Source organism: Neovison vison, chromosome 12 (genome assembly GCF_020171115.1).
Source record: "Neovison vison isolate M4711 chromosome 12, ASM_NN_V1, whole genome shotgun sequence".
In the NCBI taxonomy this organism is placed as follows: domain Eukaryota; kingdom Metazoa; phylum Chordata; class Mammalia; order Carnivora; family Mustelidae; genus Neogale; species Neogale vison.
Genome location: NC_058102.1, coordinates 47453338 through 47475722, shown reverse-complemented (window position 1 = coordinate 47475722; position 22385 = coordinate 47453338). Strand labels below are relative to the sequence as shown.

At 44.1% G+C, this 22385-nt stretch overlaps 1 protein-coding gene across 2 annotated transcripts in view; it reads left to right on the top strand.

Moving 5' to 3' along the window:
• Positions 1 to 19933, top strand: part of MYRFL (myelin regulatory factor like) — a 74387-nt gene extending 54454 nt beyond the window's left edge. The window contains exons 12-21 of one of the 2 annotated variants that reach the window (XM_044227684.1): positions 2842 to 2927; positions 5327 to 5368; positions 5452 to 5504; positions 5634 to 5813; positions 12817 to 12879; positions 13529 to 13616; positions 15578 to 15652; positions 18944 to 19064; positions 19387 to 19461; positions 19655 to 19933. In XM_044227684.1, the coding sequence (XP_044083619.1) occupies positions 2842 to 2927; positions 5327 to 5368; positions 5452 to 5504; positions 5634 to 5813; positions 12817 to 12879; positions 13529 to 13616; positions 15578 to 15652; positions 18944 to 19064; positions 19387 to 19461; positions 19655 to 19741 (870 nt within the window). In that variant the 3' untranslated portion in view covers positions 19742 to 19933. Of the gene's footprint in view, positions 1 to 2841; positions 2928 to 5293; positions 5369 to 5451; positions 5505 to 5633; positions 5814 to 12816; positions 12880 to 13528; positions 13617 to 15577; positions 15653 to 18943; positions 19065 to 19386; positions 19462 to 19654 lie in introns of both variants that reach the window. The other variant, XM_044227683.1, reaches the window with a different exon arrangement.
• The last annotated feature ends 2452 nt before the right edge of the window (positions 19934 to 22385 follow it).

Genomic DNA, 22385 nt, shown 5'->3' with positions numbered 1-22385 from the left:
TGAGGCAGCCTAGCCCAGTGGTTAGGAACAGAGATTCTGGAGCCAAATGTCTTTTGGTTTAAATCCTGGCTCTGTGACTTACTAGCAGTGTGATCTTGGATGAGGAACTGAACCTTCATTTTTTTCCCCTTCTTCATAAATTGGGGCACCTGGCTCATAGATTTGTTGTTGTTGTTGCTGTTTTTTTAAGATTTTGTTTATTTATTTGACAGAGAGATCACAAGTAGGCATAGAGGCAGGCAGAGAGGGAGGGGGAAGCAGGCTCCCTGCTGAGCAGAGATCCCTATGCGGGGCTATATCCCAGGACCCTGGGATCATGACCTGAGCTGAAGGCAGAGGCTTAACCCACTAGCCACCCAGGCGCCCTGCTCATAGTGTTGTTAAGAATTATCATGAGGGCTAAATAAATTTTTATATATAAAGCACTCAGAATATGGCACATAATAAGTGCTGTATAAGCCTTCACTCTTTTCTTTCTCTTTCTTTCTTTCTTTCTTTCTTTCTTTCTTTCTTTCTTTCTTTCTTTCTTTCTTTCTTTCATAGGTTCCATGTCCAGTGTGAAGCCTAATGCAAGGTTTGAACTCATGACCTTGAGACTGAGACCTGAGCTGAGATCAAGAGTCGGGTGCTTAACTGACTGAGCCACCTAAGCACCCTAAGTGTTCACTCTTATTAGCATTTTCAAACCCACTATTTGAGTGGTTCTCATACTTTGGCATGTTATCAGAGTGTTGCAGGGAGCTGGAGAAAGTAGAAGGAATGGGGATGTTTTGCTTCCCCAGGGCTCCATCCCAGGACCCTGACATCATGACCTGAGCCGAAGGCAGAGGCTTTAACCCACTGAGCCACCCAGGTGCCCCCACCCCCGCCCCGTGGTGTCTTTGCAGGAGGTCTTGGCTAATTCCCATAGGTCACTTTCCCTTCCATGACACCAACCCCTAGGTATCCTCTGTTCCTCAGAGCCTCTGTGATCCTTAGGTCATTGAAACATTGTGTGTGGGTGGAGTGTGCTACTCTTGGGTTGGGTGGGTATGTCAATGAGCAAAGTGCTGGGGGCTGGCTGGGAGCAACTGGTGGGCCTTACCAGATGGTAAGAAATCCGGCTGGGCCTCGCCTCAACTTCCACACAGCTGCCAACGGTAATACTTTTTCTGGAGGAGGATTGAGGTCTCCTGTGTAGCTTTCATCCAATCTAATGTTCCTCTTCCTTTCTTTCTCTTCTTCCAAGAGATAGATGGGTGATCCCCGCTGTGTGTTGGTAGTTGGGATGAGGTAGGAAGACCTTCAGGCCTTTGCACGGAATTTTCTAGGGCACTTTGGTTTTTAATAAATTCCAAAGTAATTCTCATGCAGACCTGAATGGAGAACCATTTCATGATTGGTTGGATCCACCCAATAACTGAAATGTTGGCAGGTATTATCATTCCTATTTTATTGATGAGGGAAATGAGGATCAAGGACGTTTAGATGACTTGTTCAGCACCTGGCTCCAAGCCTAACTCCAGGTCTTAGGTCATTTCCCTACACTAGGTCAAAGGGTTTGAAGCAAATGCATGGAGATTTAGAACAACCCAGCAGCTGTGGGGAGGGGGTTAGAGGGGCAGCTCTTATCCTGAGACTAATGCTATTTAATTACAACTGGTTCAGCAATTTCACTGAGTCCCTTCTCTGCCCAGCACATTATCAGACCCTTCTCTGCACAGTTCCAGTGAGATACAAGAATGGTATCAACTATCCCCTTCTTGCTATTCAGAATGGCTTCTAGCTGCCCTTATGGGTGACTCAGTTATAAGAGCCCTACGGGTTTACATATAGGATAAAAACTTATATGATTAACCCCACCCCAAGCCCCAATATAACATTGAGGAGCATTTTAGTTAGTCAGATAACCTGCCCAAGAAATTAAAATAAAGACCAATTTTAAACTATTTCTTAACTACCACCATCCACCCATTCTCTTCCAACAAAAAGCATAGTTCTAGCCTGTATTCTGCAGGCAGAAACAAAGAGAACACTCCCTACTGCATTAGTAGGGAAGCTCCTATTTCAGGGGCACCTTATTAGAGTGGACAGAAAACTCATCCTATCTTTTCAGCCAGATTCACCACCAGTTACACAGCTGTCTACTCTGTAGTTCTTGGCCCATTCCTCATATGCAAGTTTTTATGCCAATATGTATCGGTCTTAGAGGTTTGCCTCAGTGGCTTCCTAGAGACTGTAACTTACTCATTATTAGAGTCCTTATAGCGTTATACATAATAGTGCTGAAAGAATATTTGTTGAGTGGATATAAGAATCAGTAAGACACAGGCTCAGAACGGTCCTTAAAAATAGGCAGCAGAATTGAATACCAATGTGGACGATTTAAAGAGTACTTCTTATCATGGATCGTAAAAGTCTTTTCCATGATGTGTCATGATGCCTGAAATTCTTCCACCGGAATTTATTCCATCACGTCTTGAAGACCTTCTGATTTTCAGGGATGTTGTAGTAAAGGAAATGAACATCTGGGTCCTGACAGTATCTTGTCTGATAGGTCCTCTGCTCCCATAAAACTTCGAGAATAAGCATGAAATGAATGGCACAGACACGGGTCCTGTGGGATGCCAGGGAAGAGACAGGTGACTGTGAGCTGGAATGTCAAGGAAAGGGAGAGGCTTGAGCTAGGCTCTGGAAGAAATTCATTTTCAGGGACCGACGGGGGAGATGTGGGCTGAAGAGAGCACACTTGCTGGCCCACTGGGAGCAGCAAAATTCCCTGCTGGGAGAGAGTCTTCAGGGGTCCTTCTCACAATTAGCATTGCTGGTTTATCACTGCTTCTGACCGAACCTTTTTTACAGGTTTATTTTTCAGGAAAAAAACAGCTGTGTCCTAACTGGGTTTTCCAGACCTTGGTTATAACACTCATTGCCGTGATGGCATTTTGGTAAGAAAAACTTCAGTGTTATGCTCTGCCAAGCTCTTTTTTTTCTTCCCATATTCCCTTTCTCACCTATGAACTAGGGACTGACTTACGTACTTTGAAGACAGAGAGCCCTTAAAAAAAAAAAAAAGATTTTATTTATTTACTTGGGAGACAGAGAGACAGGGAGAGGACAAGCAGGGGGAGTGGCAGGCAGAGGGAGAAGCAGGCTCTTTGCTGAGCAGGGAGCCCCATGTGGGACTTGATCCCAGGACCCTGAGATCATGACCTGAGGGGGAGGCAGACACTTAACTGACTGAGCCACCCAGGTGCCCTGAAGGGGCCCTTTTTAAGCTCATATTTTGGAGAAAAAAGCATGGGCTTTCTGTACTTAAATGTGAGATGAAAGATAATTTTTTTTTCAATCAACTGATAATTTTTAGTAGCTCATTATGCTGTGTGTGTGTGTGTGTGTGTGTGTGATGTTTCAGTCTTACAAATAATTGTCTGAAATTGCTAGTTCTTTTTCCTGTCTACTTGGGGGAAGTCCGAGAGGGCAATCAGGTACAATCTGTTCTCCCCCAGACACTCCTATTTGTTAGGATTCTTCTAGACTCTTTAGTGAAGACCCCACACCAAAAGGGCCTTTGAGATAACCCCAAGATACATAACATATTGAAACTGCAGCCAAATGTACCCAGCAGCTGAAGCCAGCAAACGCAGTAAGGACAAAGGATTAGCTGCGAGCAGGAGGGGACTTGACCGCCCTCCGTCCTCAGCAGGGCTCTTCCTCCGGGATCGCCCCTCAGGCTCCAGGCCTTGGTCATCTTGCCTCTGTCCTCTGGACCTTGTTGGTTTTGGTCTATTTGCATGGTCACGGGGGTATTTATCTCTAAAAAAATGCTTTATGAGCGTGGGAAAGGACTGCCTTTTGGGCTTTGTCTCAAGGGGCACGGTTGTTCTGAGAGGCAAAGGAAGGGGTAGTGCCAAGGTGCGGGTAGTTACAGAAGGTAGTGGGAGTCGCTCTCCGTGCCCTTCTCTCCCCTCAGCATTTCAGCTTTTCACTGGCTACTGCCCACCTGGTGAAGCACCCCAGGTAGCTGACAGACGCCACGACACAGAATCCCCCCTGGAAGCCGCAGTCTTTTTCTCACTCTCCTAAGCAAGCTGTCCTCCGCTGGGATTCCCGGCTCAGGGCGGTGTGAGCATCTACTTTAGCAGATGTACCCAGCAGAACTCTCTAGAGATACAGTGTCCTGTGAAAGCCCAGCAGCATGGCTATAAGAAGTCTAATTCTGATGTACAGAGACTGCTTTTTGAACAGGCGTATCAGAATTTTCTTATGAATTCCAGTATCGTGAACACTAGGATCCTAAGTGGGTGGTTATGGGGCTTGTTAAATTTGTTTTTGGCCTGTGGTAGCAAGAAGGGTCAAAACCAGAATTCGCCCCCAAAGAAAGGAGCAGATGTCCATTTCATTCTATAATTCTGGAGGTTCTCTGGGTCATGCATTGAAGTAGATGCCAGAGACAAATTAGAAAGAGCACTTCAGGATGACTTGTAGGGAGACGGAGGGGGATCTGGGAGAACAAAGTGAGGGAGACTGGGTCACAGCAAGCAGTTGCCAGGGTGACACAACGGATTCTGTCTGCCGGCATCTCTGGGGCTCGGCACCACTTTCCCCAGACAGGGCTGTGTCTGCTGGGCAGTAACCTGCTGCTGCTGAGAACACTCTGGAAACTTCTTCTTTATGAGTGGAATTCAAACGTGTGGCATATTTCCTTGTGTATATTTAATAATAGTAAATCCACCACCTTTGAAGGGGAAGAGTGTAACAAGGAGTCGAGTCTAGGGAGCCAGGTGTGAAGGTGGATTGTGCTCTGAAAAGACAGGCAGACAGAAGATGTCAGAGAAGCAGCCAAAGGGTTTGGCGTCTACGCCTGACTAAACCCGTGCAGCCTTTCCTCTCCCCGGGCCACGGGGCGGACACCCTCCACCAGGGGGATGTGAACTCCGCTCTGACTTTTTCCTGCAGGGAGCAGAGGGTTGCCTCCAGCGATTTACAGCTTCCTCTTGTAATCTTCCACTGGTGACAGACGCTTCTGAGGCAGCTTGCCAGGGCCAGGGGGCTGCTCTCTGGAAAAATCCATCAGTGCGGAGCACCCCAGAGCCTCTTTGCTCTAGGAGGGGGAGGGCTTTCTCTTACCAGGGCAGAGAAGCAGAACGGTGCTGGTTTCCATGGTGCTTCTGTCAGCCCTGGCCGCATCCCCCCCCCCCCCATCTGTGTGGCCTGTGAGAGTGTATCTCTGGCCAGCTGGTTGTGTGAGATACAGATGAACTCAAATCTGTCACATAATGTTCCCTTCTTATTTTTTTCTTTTTTTAAACAGTGCCTTGACGATAGTCTCTCTTTACATACTTAGCTTAAAAGATCAAAACCAGCGGGCCCCAAATCTTCCTCTGAGGTGAGAGTTTTGGCCTTGCTTTCCTTTGGGGAGAAGAATCCTTGAGGGCCTCCTTCATTAATCACTTAGTTTTCTTCCTCCAGCAATATCACCAGCTCTCAGGAGCCCGCCCTGCCGCCCACAACCTCCCCCTCAGGTAAGACTGAAGATTTTCACATTCCTCACTCTCAAACCCGGCCCCCTGTTTCCTGTGACTTGTCAACAAAAGAACCAGCTTTTCAGGTTAACCTTGTCGCTTCCCTCCCCTCTGCCTGATGCTTTGCAGCACCGAATACATCCCTGGCAACCACACAGTCCTCCTTCCAAGTACCAGAAATCACTTTCTGTGAGATCCTGCCCTGTCAGGAGACTTACTGCTGCCCCATCTGGGGAAAGAGAGGAGTCCCCTCCGGTCCTGTGCGAAGGCTGTCTCAGGAGGAGCAAACCCATCAGAGGCCATGGGCAGGTAAAGAATGTCCAAAGTGAAGCATCTAGGGCTCTGAAACCTGAGGTGTTTTACTTTGCAAATATTCACTTGCCTAATCTGTTAATGGTCCCAGACAATGGTTCTACTTTTCTCTTTGGTGTGGCAGTCTCTTTAAAAACACAAGTACAGAAACTTGCAGTCCTCTATAATATTGAGTTCCCTGCCCAGTGATGAAATTATAGCTGAGTAAGTGAAAAGGTTTCATTTGTCCATTGCCAACAAAGATAGTAATAGTAGAACATGTAAAGTAATCTTGGGTGGCTGGGTAGATTTTCCGGCTCACTTAGAACTTACAAAATGATGTCCTATCTGGGCTTTCTGCCCAAGCCAAGCAGGGCAAAATGTAAAAGGCTTTGGAAGTCTAATGAGTTCAGGGTAAGCTGCAAGTCAGTGAAAATCACAACCCCTGTCCGAATATCTGTCTCTTCCTCCTAGGGACACACACACACACACAGACACACACACACACACAGAATTTTTTAAGAAGCAGATTTTTCATGTTAAAAAAATTATGGAGACTTGATTAAGGGCTAAAAGTATAATTATCTCTGTAAATCCATGTGTAATACATCCAAATGGATACTAATTCATTATTGTTTTGGGGAACTTTCTGCACATCCACAACAAGGGTATGGAATAATGATGACAGTCACAGCAGTACATACATATTAGCATGACTTATCCATCAGGATGCTGTGGCAGCAACAGCTCCTGAATTACAGTGGTTTAATGTAGTAGAAATTGATTTCTGACTCTCTCTCTTTGTCAAATGTGGATCAAAAGAGGGCTCTCGCTCATCATCTCCTTTAGAACCTAACTAATGGAGACTCCACTTCAATCCATATTCTGCAATCTCTGTAGCAGTGGTAAGAGAGCATGGCTCTTAAAGCTCCCGCCTACATGTAGTATGTGTCACTTCTGCTTACATTTCTTTGGCCAAAGCAAGTGACATTGGTCATGTCTCATCTAAAAAACAGTTGATAGGGGTGCCTGGGTGGCTCAGTGGGTTAAAGCCTCTGCCTTCGGCTCATGTCATGATCCTAGGGTCTTGGAATCGAGCCCCGCATCGGGCTCTCTGCTCAGCAGGGAGCCTGCTTTCTCCTCTCTCTCTGCCTGCCTCTCTCTCTGTGATCTCTCTCTGTCTAATAAATAAATAAAATCTTAAAAAAAATAAAAAACAGTTGATAAAGTGAAGACCTAATGTATGCCTAGAAGAAGATGAACCAGAATTTTTTGGGCCGTCCCAATGACTGACATGTACAGTGTGGTCACTGATTGAAGTTTGGAGGCAGTGGTATGATTTTTTCCCTTTTGATATTACTGCATATCCTAGAGTTGAATAACTTCAACAAATCCCCCTCCTCCTCCTCACCATTGCCACCGCCATCACCATCATGATGGAATGAGATATTGCTGTACACAAAAACACTGCCATAAGTTGTCTACATGAATAAACCATTCCATCCCCACAAGCCTGAAAGATAGGCACTATTATCTCAATTTTTTTCCGATAAGGGGTGAGGTGTGGAGAGTTTTTCCCTATATCTGTAGTAGACCATGCTTGCACTGTTTTTCTCATGAAAGCAACTTTTGATTGAACTTGGGATGAGATGCACCACTCTAAGGCAAAGGTAAAGCTTCCATGTGAAGAAAGGAATGTGTTTCAGTCATCATATTCTCAGGAGTGTCAAATACAGAAAAGTCTAGTACTGTTAAAAGAAAATCCCTTAAAGCCTTCATCCCTCATGAAAGCACATGGATCCTTGTGACTGGTCAATCCTTTTCCTACCTCGGGAGCCCATGTTGGATATACTAGGTGGCCTCGTCTGAGAGTTGTCCTCAGAAGAGACCATCTCACCTATGAGAGATGTGCAACCATGGGTCCTGTGCGGGAAGAGGTCATGGGCTGAGCCAATCTTCATTTTCAAAAATGTTCTTGACCCTTGAGCAAACACATTCCCATAGCCACCAGCCCTTCATGGGCAGAGCAGTCTTATCAAACCGGATGAAGGCTTATTCCTCTCCTCTCTGGGACACTGGGTGCCTCCATGTCTTCCATTGCCCATGTAGGGGAGACTCCGAAGAGACTCCTAGAGAAAGAAGGGCTGCTCCACAGTGCCTGGCTGTGTCCTCCTAGATGCTGTCATCAGCTTCTCTGGGTAAAAATGAAATGTGAGTCTTACTCTGCCAGGCTCCCTGGTACATGGGGAGAGTAGTCTCCTCTTCCCTCTTCCAGCTGGAGAGAGATAGAAAGGATTTACATGTTCTTTTCACTGTCACCTTCTAGAAACCTGCAAACTTTTGGCGATTTAGAGTCTTGTAGAATGTGAGAGCAGTGAACCAGTGATACCTAACTTTTTAACCCATAGACTCTACTATTAATTGATTCTTCTTTTATAATTATTTGACTGAGAAAATACATAGAGGGAGAATGTTACTGTAAACTGTTAAGCTTTTAGTCAAATTATTTTTGTTAACCCTGCAGCAACATTTGAAGAATAGTACAAGCCCGTGGGAGAGTTGTTACTTTTCAAGGGTGCAGACGCCACTGACCGCTTTGTGCAATCACCTGGGGTTCCAAGGTCCCCAGGTCAGGAACACCTCTGATTGATACCAGCTCACCCACTGGCCAGCTGATGAAATGGAGGCCCAGGACCTTGCTTAAGGTTCTGCAGTAAGTGACTAGCACAGTTGCCACAGGAACCTGAGTCCCCTGTGTCCGTGCCCTGGGTTCCTGCCCATCTACCATGATCTCTCCTTTATTTGGGCACCGTGTGCACATGTACCAGGGATCAACTCCAGAGGAAAGCCAAGAGTATTCCTTTTGTGGTTCTAGAAAGCCCCTTTGGCATGCCCCTCCTCCAGGGCTGCCTAGAAGAGGTCCCTGAGGTGGGGTGTTTCTGGTGGTATAAAGAAAGTGTCTTCTCTGCTGCTGTGGGTCCATCCTTCCCCTTTGTCCTGGGTACTATGTGACACTAGGGTTCCTAAATCTGAAAGTGGGGAAAGCCAGGCAAACTCTTTCAACCATCAACCTTTCAAACATCAGAAACTCAGATGTTTCTGAGACATTGACAACTAACTAAAAATGGAAGAATAAGGACTCCTGGGTGGCTGAGTTGGTTGAGCATCTGCCTTCAGTTTGGGTCATGATCCCAGGGTTCTGGGATCGAGTCCCACATGAGGCCCTGCTCAGTGGGAAGCCAGCTTCTCCCTCTGCCTGCCATTCCCCCTACTTGTGCTCACTTTCTCTCTCTCTCTCTGACAGATGAATAGAATCTTTAATAAAAAAAAATTAAAGGACAAAAATTTTAAAAATAAATTCAATGGTTAAGGAAAAAACCAAACAAACATGTTGGAATAACTCTTTAGGATGAAGAGTAATATCTAGCAGTTTACCAAGCCCCAGAAAACACTTATGAGCTTCTTTTCTAAGGGGTAAGACCTCTAGTAAAATAAGGGAAGGGAAATTAGCATTTTTATGATAGGCTGAGTGCAAGCCATTTTTCTTCTTTTGGGCCCACGCTGATTATATAAAATGTCTCTCAGAAAGGTTATCCCCCCTCCCCCCTTAGTATAGAAGATTTGGGTTAGACTAACCAAGAGGTGGAGAGTGGGTATTTTGGAATACTGAGTTTCTACTCTGAGGAGCCAACTGAGTGCGATGGATTAGATTTTAATCTATGGAAACAATAAAGACCTAAATAGCCAGAGTTAGATAGGAAAAAGTGAAGAGCTTATGAGGAGAAAAATCTATGGAATTCTACAGATGTTAAGAATTTTGGTGAGGACTTAAAAAAAAAAAATCTCATGAAACTAAAAGGCATGGGAATTCATGCTTATTTTGTTTTGGAGACCAGAACTCTGGGAAGAACAAATGGCAGAAAGAAACTGACTCCCTGTGTTAAAGGACACAGTCATCAATCGGTTGGGCTCATTGACTTTTTCTTGGCATGAGTCTGGTTCAATCAGGAAAGAAAAAGGTATCCAAGACGCTGTTTTGGAACTCAGCCATGCAGCACAATTTTATAAGTAATGCTATATACACACTCTACCACAACAGGATATGCTTTGGTTGGAGACCATCTTAAATCTTTCTTCTCCAGAAGTTTCTAATTTAGTTTATTAGGAGATCTTTTCCGCTGATTACAAAATCTGTCTCCAGCTTCACAATGAAAACTGCTGGAAGTGTATATTAAGTTTATAGTGAATATTACTGGAAGACATTTATAAAATGAGAACCACCCCTGTTTGACTACAGGAGAATTTATGGTTTTCTAATAACCAGCCTTTCAGAATTGAATAGTCTTGCCTCAGAGAAGTGACAAACTGGAAATGTTTTATAGGAGATTTAAAATTTATTTCCAATCCTGCATTTGAAAAGCTATTTTCATAATTCTAATCTGCAATATTATCTCTCCTTAACTTTACCTTTTTATTACTGTTTTTAAAAATATTGTTATCCATCAGATACTAAATCCTGTCACAGGATTCTGTGCCTCCAGGAACATGAAAACGTGCTTCTCTGGAAGTGAGGCAACTCTGTAATTCTGTTGCCAAAATTTATAATGAGTCCTGTTCCTGCAAATTCAGTGGGAAAGTAGAAAAAGAGGTAAGGGATGGAAACAGACAGGATGGAGAAGTTCTGGTTTCCTCTTCTTTTTATGTTTCAATTGCCATATAAATTCACATCCTTCTATGGAAGCAATCATAAGCAAAACTCATAGCAGAGGACGTATGCTTGACAAAGATTAGAACAGCTGGAATCCAAGAAATCTAGAGACCTTTTGGACAGCACATATATTTATACCCAAAGGGAAATATATATTCAATTTTCTAGAAAATTCTCAGGGGTCAAGATCCATTTTTTTTTTTTAAGAATTTAAAAATTTATTTACCTGACAGAGATCACAAGTAGGCAGAGAGGCAGGCAGAGAGAGAGGAGGAAGCAGGCTCCCCACTGAGCAGAGAGCCTGATGCGGGGCTCAATCCCAGGACCCTGAGATCATGACCTGAGCCGAAGGCAGAGGCTTTAACCCACTGAGCCACCCAGGCACCCAAGATCCATTTCTTTTTAATGATCAGGTCATGATCCTAGAGTCCTGGGATCAAGGCCTGCATCGGGTTCATGCTCAGTGGGGAGCCTGCTTTTCCCCCCACCCTGCCTGCCTCTCTGCCTACTTGTGATTTCTGTCAAATAAATAAATAAAATGTTAAAAAAAAAAATGGAAAGGATCATATTAGGCAAATGCTCCGGAAACCTGCCTCTCTTTCAAATTCTCTCTCCCTCCCCTTTGCCAAAAGGGTGAAGGAGCTCAGGTTCCCATGTCCATTCCCAGCATCCCTCTGCACTCATCTGCTGGCAATTTCCCCTTTGAGTGTGTAAGAGGAAACATTTTTCTAGAGGGTATATGATGGACTCTGCTTCTTCTTTCCCTTCCCCTCTTCTTTCCATCCTCCCACTTTGCTGAGCACCTGCAGAGAGCCCACGATTACCTTACCTGGGGCAATGGCAGGTGCATAAGATGAGTGTAGGCTTCTAGAAGCTCACAGTCATTTTTGTGGACAGGTAAACAAGCCTGTGTGCTTAGTTTAGGAAGTCCTAACCATGGCAGATTTACTTAGGAGTGATGGCACCCAAGTAATGTGTGCTCTAGCATTTGCTTTCCATCCTGAAATTCCACACAGAAACATGAATAGAAACTTGTTTTAGATCTTGCATCTCTTTCTTATAAAAGCAACACACCTTATATTAACTTCTGTCTCTTGTTAAATGAGGGTACTGTTTTTGTGTTTTACCCCAAACTATGTTGAAAATATAAACATTATTTAATGCAAAGGAAGCAATACAATGAACAGTACATAGCCTTGAGAAAAAAATCAGCAAATTAAAAAAAAAAAGACTGCAAAACCTTCAAAATTCTATTTAAAGACTTGTTTAGTAACTCACTAAATAATTGCTTTCACCATTCACTTTAAGATATTTTTCCCCCAAAGCCTTCACAACGATCCTCTGAATAGTTACCTTTCCCAAACTGCTTGTAAAGTACCTTTTCAGCTGTGACAGGGCAAAACCACTCCCCCACTTCCTTCCTTCCCTACAAGCCAGCTCCAAGCCCCCCACACCACTGATTTGCTGCTTTGGCACCATGGTCCCCACCTGGGGCTTTAAACTCTCTTTTTTTCCTGTGTGGATCACATTATGCTAGGAGTTAGAGAGAAATCAGAGAATTTTAATAGAGGTTCCCTATTCTGGGGTTTTCAAGAAAGGGCAAAAGTACCTACAAGTAATAAAACAGTGATGACATACTTTTGATGTGATAACAGACCACTAACTGATCACCACATGGGTGGTTCTGTAGTAAGGCAGTGGCGTCAGAGCGGAGGAGCCTTGAGCCACAGTGATCCGACCTGCTATGGCTGCCATCACAAAGGACCACAGACTGGGCAACTCCCAACTACAGAATTTACTTTCTCACAGTTCTGAAGACCAGAAGTCCAAAATCAGGGTGTTAACAGGTCTGGTTTCTTCTGAGACCTCCCTCCTGGACTCACAGATGGCCACCTTTGCTGTGTGTCCTTGCAGGGTTTCCTCTCTGCCTGACCCTGGTGTCTTGAGTGTCCGAATCTCTTCTTATGGGGGGGGGGGACGGGACACCAGCAAGATTGGATTAGAGCCCAGCACAACGGCTTCGTTCTAACTTGATTGCCTCTTGAGAGGCCCTATCTCCAAACAGAGGCATGTTCTGAGGGGTTGGGGCTTCAATGCAAGAGTTTGGGGAACACAGATCAGCCCAAAACAGTTGGCTTCTTGGGGAAGATGAGAACATATTAGATCCATAAGAAATGAGGTAGCATTGGATGGGTGGAAAGGCAGGAGTGAGAACGGGTAGAGAAACATTCAACTGACAAAAGGGACACACATACTGGGTTTCCTCTCATCCTGGCCAAGCCTTCAAGTTTGACAGACTTTTTTCCTCTTCAGAAGACAGAAGCTTGTCCTTCCTGGCAAGAGATGCGCTAACCAGCCCTGACTGGGGGAGTGACTGTAAGTTTACATCTGAGCGACTTTCCTTTGGCTTCAGGGTAGAGGCCCTGGGAGTGGCAACAGGCAGTGAAAGCAATACAGGAGTGAGGACAAAGGCTGCACCCTGCCGCTAACGCTCATGGGGGTTAGGGTTAGGTTTTTATAATCAATGCATCTAACCACTAAGGAGGCTTAGAGTAGTAGCTTAGCGTTCACTGCTAGAGTAGAGGAGGTTACCTCCATGGATTTTGATAATTTATTTGAACCTCCTACATTCTTCTTCAATTCTGACTGAACTTTTCATTTGTTTTCTAAGTTTTTTTTTTTTTTTTAAAGCTTTCTTTCTTGGCCAGATTTCATTTCACACTGCACCCTCCATTTTCAAAAAATGTCAATTTAGTTGGATTTCCAGGGTCCAGAAATTCTTTTGGATGTTATGGGGCTACCTATTAGAATGTGGGTTTTTATGAGTTTTCTTAAAATTTACTGTAACAACAACAAAAAGACTTCTCCCCTTTCCCTTCCCTCCCCTTCTTTTTCCATTTGAATGCAAATGGAACCCATTTAATCTAGGAAACTCTTCTTTCACTTTGGGTAATTTGGAGACATTGCAGAAGCAGGATAGTTTTCCTCTGCAGAAGAGTTTACTTTCTGTTTCTTCTCAATACAGGGATTGATACAACCATCAGTTCTATTCAGATCATGGAAATCCAGCAAGTAATAGATCATCGGTATTGTGGCCGAGGCCTCCAGTGTAGGTGGGTAAGCCTCCCCATTGTACCCCGATTGTTTCTGGAACTTACTCAGGGCTCTGGGTTTCTGAGGCTGGAATGAGAGCCCAAACTACATGGTAAAAATCAATGTGTGCTTACGTTGCTCCTTAAGTGAAAACACATTTGTTACATGGTAGATGAAGGCATCATAAAATGGTTGCTATTAGCAAATGTCAATAAACCACGGCTCCAATGATTCCACCCTCCCATGTTAATGGGTGAGTCCAAAGCAAAAAGCTTAGGGGGAAGCTCTGTGGCCGACTCTCTGAGGACACATACAGTAGGCTGTACAGGACTGCCGGTTAATTGTATCAACAGGAAAGACATTGTTACTCATGGCTCCAAGTAATGAATGAGCTGATGTTTATACATTTTAATAACAAGGAATATCATTATTTTAATTGCTAAATATAAAGCTTATTTTGGCTTTTTCAGTTAGGAGTGAAAAAAAAATCCAGATATTACAAAAGTTCTCATTGACCTCTGTGTCTATTGTGTGTGGTCAGGTAATGATGCATTTAGAGTCTAAGCACAGACCACAAGTAGCTTCAAGCTAACCTGATAGGCAAGCTGAAGGCATTAAGAATGGGGACTTATTTTTCCTTCTCTGATAAATTTTTACGGCGTGATTGCTAGGTGAGAGACAAGACCCTGTACTTTGAACTGGTGTCACAAATCCTTGGGATTCTCAGCCTGATTTCTTTTCAACCTGATGTAACTTAGACTTCAAGTTGATAACCCTGAGCTTTAAAAATAAACTGTATGGTGCTTTATGACTTGTTTATGGCTTTGACATTCATTATGATGTGGAATTCTTCCCCAAATCCCTCTGAGGTTGGTTTAGTTGATCCCATTCTGCCATTAAGGAACCTGAGCTTCAGTGAGCTTAAAGAAGTCAGAGACAGACATTAATTATTGTGCTAGGGTGACATAATGAAGAAGTGTGGGATCACTGGGTTTCAAATTCCAGAACTTCGACAAGGTGTTTATCCCCCCTGATTGTCCGTTTCTCCTCTGGGAGGTGAGGCTACTGAGTTGGGTGGCCACGAAGTAGGCAGACGTCGGGGCCACATGGTAGGAAGTGAATTCCATTTATCTCTGCTTTTTCCCCATAGAAGCAGGCTCTCCTGATCCCAATTCAGATCAATTCCTTTTATTTCTGCGTTCTCATTTTTAACAACTTCCTTTAGGATTATTAAAGAGAATCTAAAATGATGAGCTCTTCTTCCAATGCATCTGGTTTTAAGTTGTCTTTCCATATAAGGTATGGCCTTGAAGATTATAAGAATTTGTGTTGGATATGCTATGCTTTTCTGCTAGAGTTTTTATTATAGGAGGAATCCCAGGAAGCCCCCGTTTGCCCCAAGTAGCTCCCTTCCAGGGGCTGCAGGGCAGGAGTGTCTGTGGATATCATAGTTTTCTCAGTCACAGAACTGCGATTAGGACTACTGTCATGTTAGTTGATTCACGTTCTGAAAGTATGTGGTATTTCCTACTCATATTGCCTAAAAGGGAGTGATTCAGAGTAGGGAAGCTGGTATTCATTATTTTCAGTCCTCCTTCCCAGAGGGATGGTTGGTTTGAGGCCTTTGCCCCATTTGTCTCCTGAAATCTGTGTCTCCTTAACGGGGACCAGAGTCGTTTCCTGTGCACTCAATTATACATATTTAGCCTGGGATTTGGCTTTCCATCACTTCGTCTGTGTGTTCTAACAAACCATCAATCTTTGTGGTATGGTTTGTATATGAAGACCTGAAAGAGATCACTCTGAAATTTGGCAAGTGCGTCTCTGAAAAACATAAAGCTCTACCATGCTAACTTTGATTTTTTGGGTCTGTTAAAGACTATTTCACCACTTATGTAGTATATAATGAGTAACGAAAGCCTTTTGAAGACTTTCCTATGTATTCTGATTTGTGGTTTTATTTATTTTTTTTCATAATCAGCGCTGGAAATTACAATTACAATATTCCTGTTAATAAGCACACACCTACCAATGTCAAATTCTCTCTGGAAATCAAGTAAGTGAGTAACTGTAGAGAACAATTCTGCTTCTGTCACTATTTGAATAGCAAGTCTGAAGTTCCTTCACAATTTGATCAGTAAATTGGAGGGTGGGACGTTAGCAGTCTGTGTCCACAGAGGCTGGTTGGGTGGAGAGGTGGGCCGGCTTGGAGGAGGAGTCTTCAAGGAGCAGCCTCCCTCAGTGGAATGGAAAGACTCTAGGCTTCACACTCCCAACTGTAAAATGGGAGTGATCTTGGATTTGGTGTTTACAAGCTGCAGACTACCCCTGTGCCCCTTTGAATTGGGGTGGGAGCAAGGGGAATAGCACACCGCCTGGGTGGGGAGCTCCTGGTAGCAACGCCAATGCAGACCCCACTCCCTCCCCAGGGGGGTTCAAGGAGTCAGAGTTTGGAGTTGGGCAGACCAGGGTTCAAATTTTGTCTCTGCCACTTACTAATTCTATAACCTTTTGGAGAAACCACTTATCCTCTCTGAGCTGTTTTTATCTATAAAATCAGTTTGAGATAATACCATAAGACATAGAGCTGTTTTGGGAATCACTGTTAATAATAGTGAAATTAGGGGCACCTGGGTGGCTCAGTTGGTTAAGTGGCCTTTGGCTCGGGTCATGATCCCTCTCCCTCTACCAGCCGCTCTGTCTACTTGTGCTCTCTCTCTCTCTGTCAGATAAATTTTAAAAAGTTTTTTTTTTTTTTAAAGATTCTATTTATTTATTTGACAGACAGAGATCACAAGTAGGCAGAGAGGCAGGCGGGGGGCAGGGGCGGGCAGGCTCCCTGCTGAGCAGAGAGCCTGATGTGGAGTTGATCCCAAGACCCTGAGATCATGACCTGAGCTGAAGGCAGAAGCTTTAACCCATTGAGCCACCCAGGTGCCCTTAAATAAATTAAATCTTTTAAAAAATAGTGAAATTAATAACTACTATTTGCTGAGCACAGAGCATATACCACACACTCTCCACTTTAGTAGTGGGTCATATAATCCTCACAATAACCATCCGAGTTGGGTTTTTCTTTTCTAGTTTTTATTTTCAGATGGGAATGTTTAGGTCTGGAGAGAGTTGAACACACTTGAGCCATGGAGCTGGGTTTCAAACAGCCCATCCTTTAAACCATCACTTTTCTGATGAAATGAGAGATGTAAGAACATTGCCCCTTCCTGGCTTATAGTAGGTGCTTCATAAATGGTAGCTTTTATTATGACTACCTTTCCTTCAAAATCACAAAGCTCTAATTTATCTACTCCCCCCAAATATTTAAAATAATTACAGTACTTTAAGACTTAGACCCACTTCACTCAAATTACGCAGTGAGCTCCTCACCGGGAAGATAGATGGTTTTTATTCTGTGTCTCTCCTTTTCTGCCCCCTCTACATTTTCTCTCTTCCTCCCTTTCGTTTCTCCCTCTCCTTCCCTTTCCTCTGTCCTCTGCTCTCCCCCTCTGCTTCCCTAGCTCTCTCCTTCCTCCCCCATCCATTTCCCACTGCTCTATCCCTTCCTCTGTTTCATGCAGGCTTCATACTCCTTCTCTCATCAACTTCACTTCTACAATGAGTTGATGACACTCGACCCAAGTGCTTGCATTGGAAAGGTTTGTTTCAAGTAGCAAGTATTTTGTGACTCAGAACTCACAACATTTCATGCAGAGCAAGAGCTAAATGTACTGTCTTCTAGCACTCCCTGAGTAGCCTGGAATAGCCTTTCCTCATTCATTCCTAGGGAAATAGAGGGAAATAAGCTGACATGGTGTATCCCCTGAAGTGGCAGAAGACCATCTTGAGACGCTAAGTCAGACTTTTTAGTTTAAGAGCCATTTTTCTAATATGGATGATTTAAAAATAACACACAGACTCAACTGAGATTGTAGGTTGTCCCACTTGTGCAAAAAGATCATTTCCAAAGACAGACAGAGCTCATCCTCTTGATGGTAATTAATGGGCTAACCTCCAGAGGAGAATCATTCTTTCTGGCAGGCCTTCCACTCTGACAGCTATGAGAGTAGGTACATTCTAACGGGGCTCAGCCCCACATCCCTTTCTGCTTGTTTACCTTGCTGCTGCAAACAGTATGTACTCAGATCAGGGGTTTGTAGAATCTGAAATCCTGGAAACTTCAGGTAGACACAAATTCAGCTGCCAGTGAAAAGAGAAGGGATAGCTCCAAAATGGATTTATTTAGTTAATTATTTATTTTAAAAGATATTATTTATTTATTTAGAGAGAGCACTAGCAGGGTGAGGGGCCAAGGGAGAGGGAGAATCTCAAGCAGTCTCCTTGCTGAGTGTGGAGCCCAATGAGGGGCTTGATCTCACCATCCTGAGACATGACCTGAGCCGAAACCAAGAGTTGGACACTTAACTGACTGAACCACCCAGGTGCCCCCCAAATGACTTTAAGATCTATAGTGATAAGAACTGCTGCTGCTGGAATGATTTCAACCACTAGATTACGTTTTAGAGCTGTCAGAGGCTACCTCAGGTGGTTTTTTTTTTTTTTTAAAGATTTTTTATTTATTTATTTTGACAGAGAGAAATCACAAGTAGATGGAGAGGCAGGCAGAGAGAGAGAGAGAGAGGGAAGCAGGCTCCCTGCTGAGCAGAGAGCCCAATGTGGGACTCGATCCCAGGACCCTGAGATCATGACCTGAGCTGAAGGTAGCGGCTTAACCCACTGAGCCACCCAGGCGCCCCCCTCAGGTGGTTTTGATCGGTTCAGACTGACATAACAGATACGCTATGGCCTGGGAGCCTTAACAAACATTTGCCTTCCACCGTTCTGGTGGAATGGTGAAGGTTGGGACGTCCCATACGGAGGCACTGGCAGACTTGGTGTCTGGGGAGGGTTCACAGAAGGCCATCTTCTCACTGTGTCTACCTGGCAAAGGAACAAGAGAGCGCTCTGAGGACCTTTTAGAAGACCAGTAATCCCACTCATGAGGGCTCCACACTTGAGACCTGATCACTTCCCATAGGCTCTGCCTCCTAACACATCACAATGGAGACTGGGATTTAGGCCTATGAAGGGGGAGGGGAACCTGAACATTGGGGGAGGGGAACCTGAACATTAAGTCTATCACAGTAATCATGTGGGATTGAGTTTCTTTCTGTAATAAGGAGATGTGAACGGGCATATCGGCATTGACAAGCTTAATGTACTAAAATGCCTACCTGAAACTGAGTGGGTGTCCAAGTTATGTTCCCATTCATACCTCTTTTTTACCAAGGTGTAGTCCAGTGGAGCTAGTAACTGCTTTCCCTTTGCCCTTTCTCTCTTTTGTCTCTCGAAGCACAACAGAGCCATTGATAGTCTTCCAGTGCAAGTTCACCCTTGGAAATATATGTTTCCATGGTACAAGGGGAGCCAAGAGGACACAGAGCCGCCAAGAAGTCTCCCAAGAGATGACACAGGTAATGCTTTCCAGCCCCTGGGCCTTCTATCCCTGTTCCCGAAGAAGTGTGTCTAGAATTGTGGCAGAGCCTCTGCTCCCGACGGAGAGTGGGATGCCATGGGCCGCCCGCCAGGGTTTCTCCTTGCCGGCTGACCCCCATCACCAGGTTCGGCTGTGTCTTCCTGTGTCCTTCAGAGCCTACAGAGTGTTTCAGTGACTCCTCTCAAAAGCTGTTGCCACAGATAACTTTCCTAGAGGAGTCAAAGAAATGCTTTCTCAGGCGATAGTCTTTCCAGTGGTGAATGTGGTTATGAAATAGATCTCTTTCATTCATTATTTAGGGCTATCAGCACATTTGGACCCTCCCTGTAGCCCCGTTCTTTGACAGCACGTACCATTTCCGTGTAGCTGCGCCGGTAAGCTTGCTTACTTTTCTTTTCTTTTTCTTTCCTTTTCTTCTCTCTCTCTCTCTCTTATTTATTTATTTATTTTTGCCTTTTTCTTTCCGGGGAGGGAGAAAGAAACAGACCATTAAATCAATCAATCCATCAGTCAATAACTTTAACTAACGCTTACATTAATCATTCCTTTTTTCTTCTGTTCTGACAGGATTTAGCGGACTGTTCAACGGATCCTTATTTTGCTGGGATATTCTTCACAGATTACTTCTTTTACTTCTATCGGCACTGCGTCTAATTTATTCGAGTTTGGTTGAGGACTTTGCCAAGGAAAAGTGCTCAGAAGTACGGTCAACGGAAACAGAGCCTCTGCAATTTCTTTCTTCTCTTTGTAAAACATTCACATTTATTGCCACAGGACTTGTTCAGGCTTTGGCTTGAACAGTTTTGAGCCATTAATGAGGAGAATAAAGGGTTTGCTGCAACTTGAGATAATGTGGTCTTTGATTTTACTATGAAGACATTTCTTGAAGGAAACCGCGTGGTTGGGCTTGAAAATACTGCTTCTGGCATTAAGGAATCTATGAGGTCAAGAAGCAGGTCTAACTTCAGTTCGTCTGATGTGTTTCTTACTATAGCTTGGAGAAAAATAAAAAGGCCCATTTCATCCATGTCAGCGTGGACCCGGTGCATTGAGAGTGTATGGTACGGTGTGTATTGGGGGACAGATGGGTGGTGTCTGATAGCGGAGCTCACATTTATGCAGACTATTGCCATGTGTTTGTGGGAGAGGAGGAGTAGGGAGGAGGGACGGTGGGAGAGAGCGAGAGAGGACTACATACACTGGACTAGAGAACAGCGCTGGCTAATGAATTGGATTTAGGAGAAACTGTTGCTATTATACCCTATAATGCTTGACGGACATTGAGTTTTCTGTGCTCTCTTGTGAAGCATTAACTTGTGACAAGTTTTTAAGATAACCCAGATAATCAAGGCCCAGACAGTTGCATTTAATCCCGGTTGTCAATGGTTTTCGGATTTTGTTTTGTTTTCCCTCCACATATGAGGGCATCTCTTACAGGGCCATAGTGCCCCTCTCCGTTGTTTACAGCTAAATTAGCTTCTCACTGGCTTATGGGTACATTTGTATGCCTTCCCCAACTTAGAATGGCCAGAAATCCTCTAGCTGGAGACTATCAACCATGTCTTTTATTTTCGGTATTCTGATGTTTTGACCTTTGGGCATCTGGCTGACCTTAGTGGGACTCTACCTCCTAGGGTTAGTCAGTTCCTAGAGATAGTAAGCCACCGACCCATGAGTGCTTTTCAAATACAAACCAACCAATCCTGAGTCCATACTGCAGCCCACCTCCCGCATCAGCTCTCATACTCCACCTGCCCTAACCACATCAGGGCCTGGTACGGGCCAGCTGGGCACAGCCCCTGTATCCCAGAGCCTGCTCACCCTGCCTCACCTGTTCCCGCCCATAGAAACCACAATAAAGGCCCTTGCCCATACCTCTTCCCCTTTCCTCTGCCTCCCAACTGACGCTGGTGCTTCCTAGCGTGTGCCCCCCTCCCCCCGAATGTGGCATATCCCCTTCTCTTGGGAACTGAAACAAATTATCTTTTCAATGGCAATCATTGGCCATCTCATACCTCAAATTTTCTATTAATACACTATATCTTATGTCATGGAAGTTCAAACTCCTCTAGCTCTAGTCCCTGGTGACAAGGCTGCTGAGTAGCTGGCCTTCTCTTATCTTACTGTTGGCCTTGGGAGTCAATTAGGAAATGAGAGTATTTGATTTTTTTTTTTTTTTTTTTTTTACTTTGACAGTGATGACCAGTAGTAATAATACATCCTCCTCTTCCTTATTTTCAAATATTACTAAACCTGTGCCACATGAATAGAAATTAATTGTGAGACCCCATCTATTAAGAAAAGAAGAGATGGGGTCCTTGCTCTCCCAGAAGGCATTGTGAAATGAACTCAATGATACAGAGGTAGTTTAACCCTGTAGACCTGAGACTTTGGATCCAAACAACCCAGGCTTTGAGTTCATCTGTGAACTTGGATTTTATCTATGTACCCTTGGGCAGGATACTTAACTTCTCAAAGCCTCAAGTTCCTCTTTTAAGGAAAAGGAGAGTGAGTAGACACGATTAAATGAGATAAAATAACGTCCAGCACAGATAGGCTGTAAGTAAATCTAAACTATTGTTATCACTGCCTGTAACAGAATCATTACAAAGATTACAATGGGATTATAAAGGGACTGAGTCACTGAACACTCACAGTACATCAAGGCATGTTTGTCATCTGTCAAAACCAAACAGCAGATAGGGCATACATGTGTGTTACATAATGTTTCTATTTTTTTCTATATTTGGAAAATTGTTTTCCCTTTCACTAACAGCATAGGCTTTGTGGGAAATTAAATAAGGTAGTTAATTCTTGGGAGGAGGATTTCAGGATTTCTGTGATTGCCTGGATTCACATTCAGACTTGCTTGTCCTCAGTTGTCATATCAGTCTGTCCTAGCATGACCTGTGTCTAGAGACTTCATTTTTCCATTTCATTTTTCAATAGCATCCCAGGTGCTTGGTGTGGGAGGGACTCCATTAATCTGACTCTTCCTCTAGGAAAGAAAGCTGGTCAGCTGCGGGATTACAGAGTTCTTTCCAGCCTGCAGACCCCATGTTGTCCTTCACGTGCTTATGTTCCGAAAAGCATGGGGGTTTCAGACACCTCATGTAGGCTCAGTAACATTGCCCAAAGAGGATTTCTTTCAAACAAACCCTGTTTTCAAATTAAATTCTATTACAAAACTGGAAGTCTTTTTCCCACCACAACAAAACAAACAAAACAAAATAAAAGGGTGTGCCATGGGAGATTTTGCTGCAAGTCTTCAGAAACAAAGGATTTAACACAGTAAACA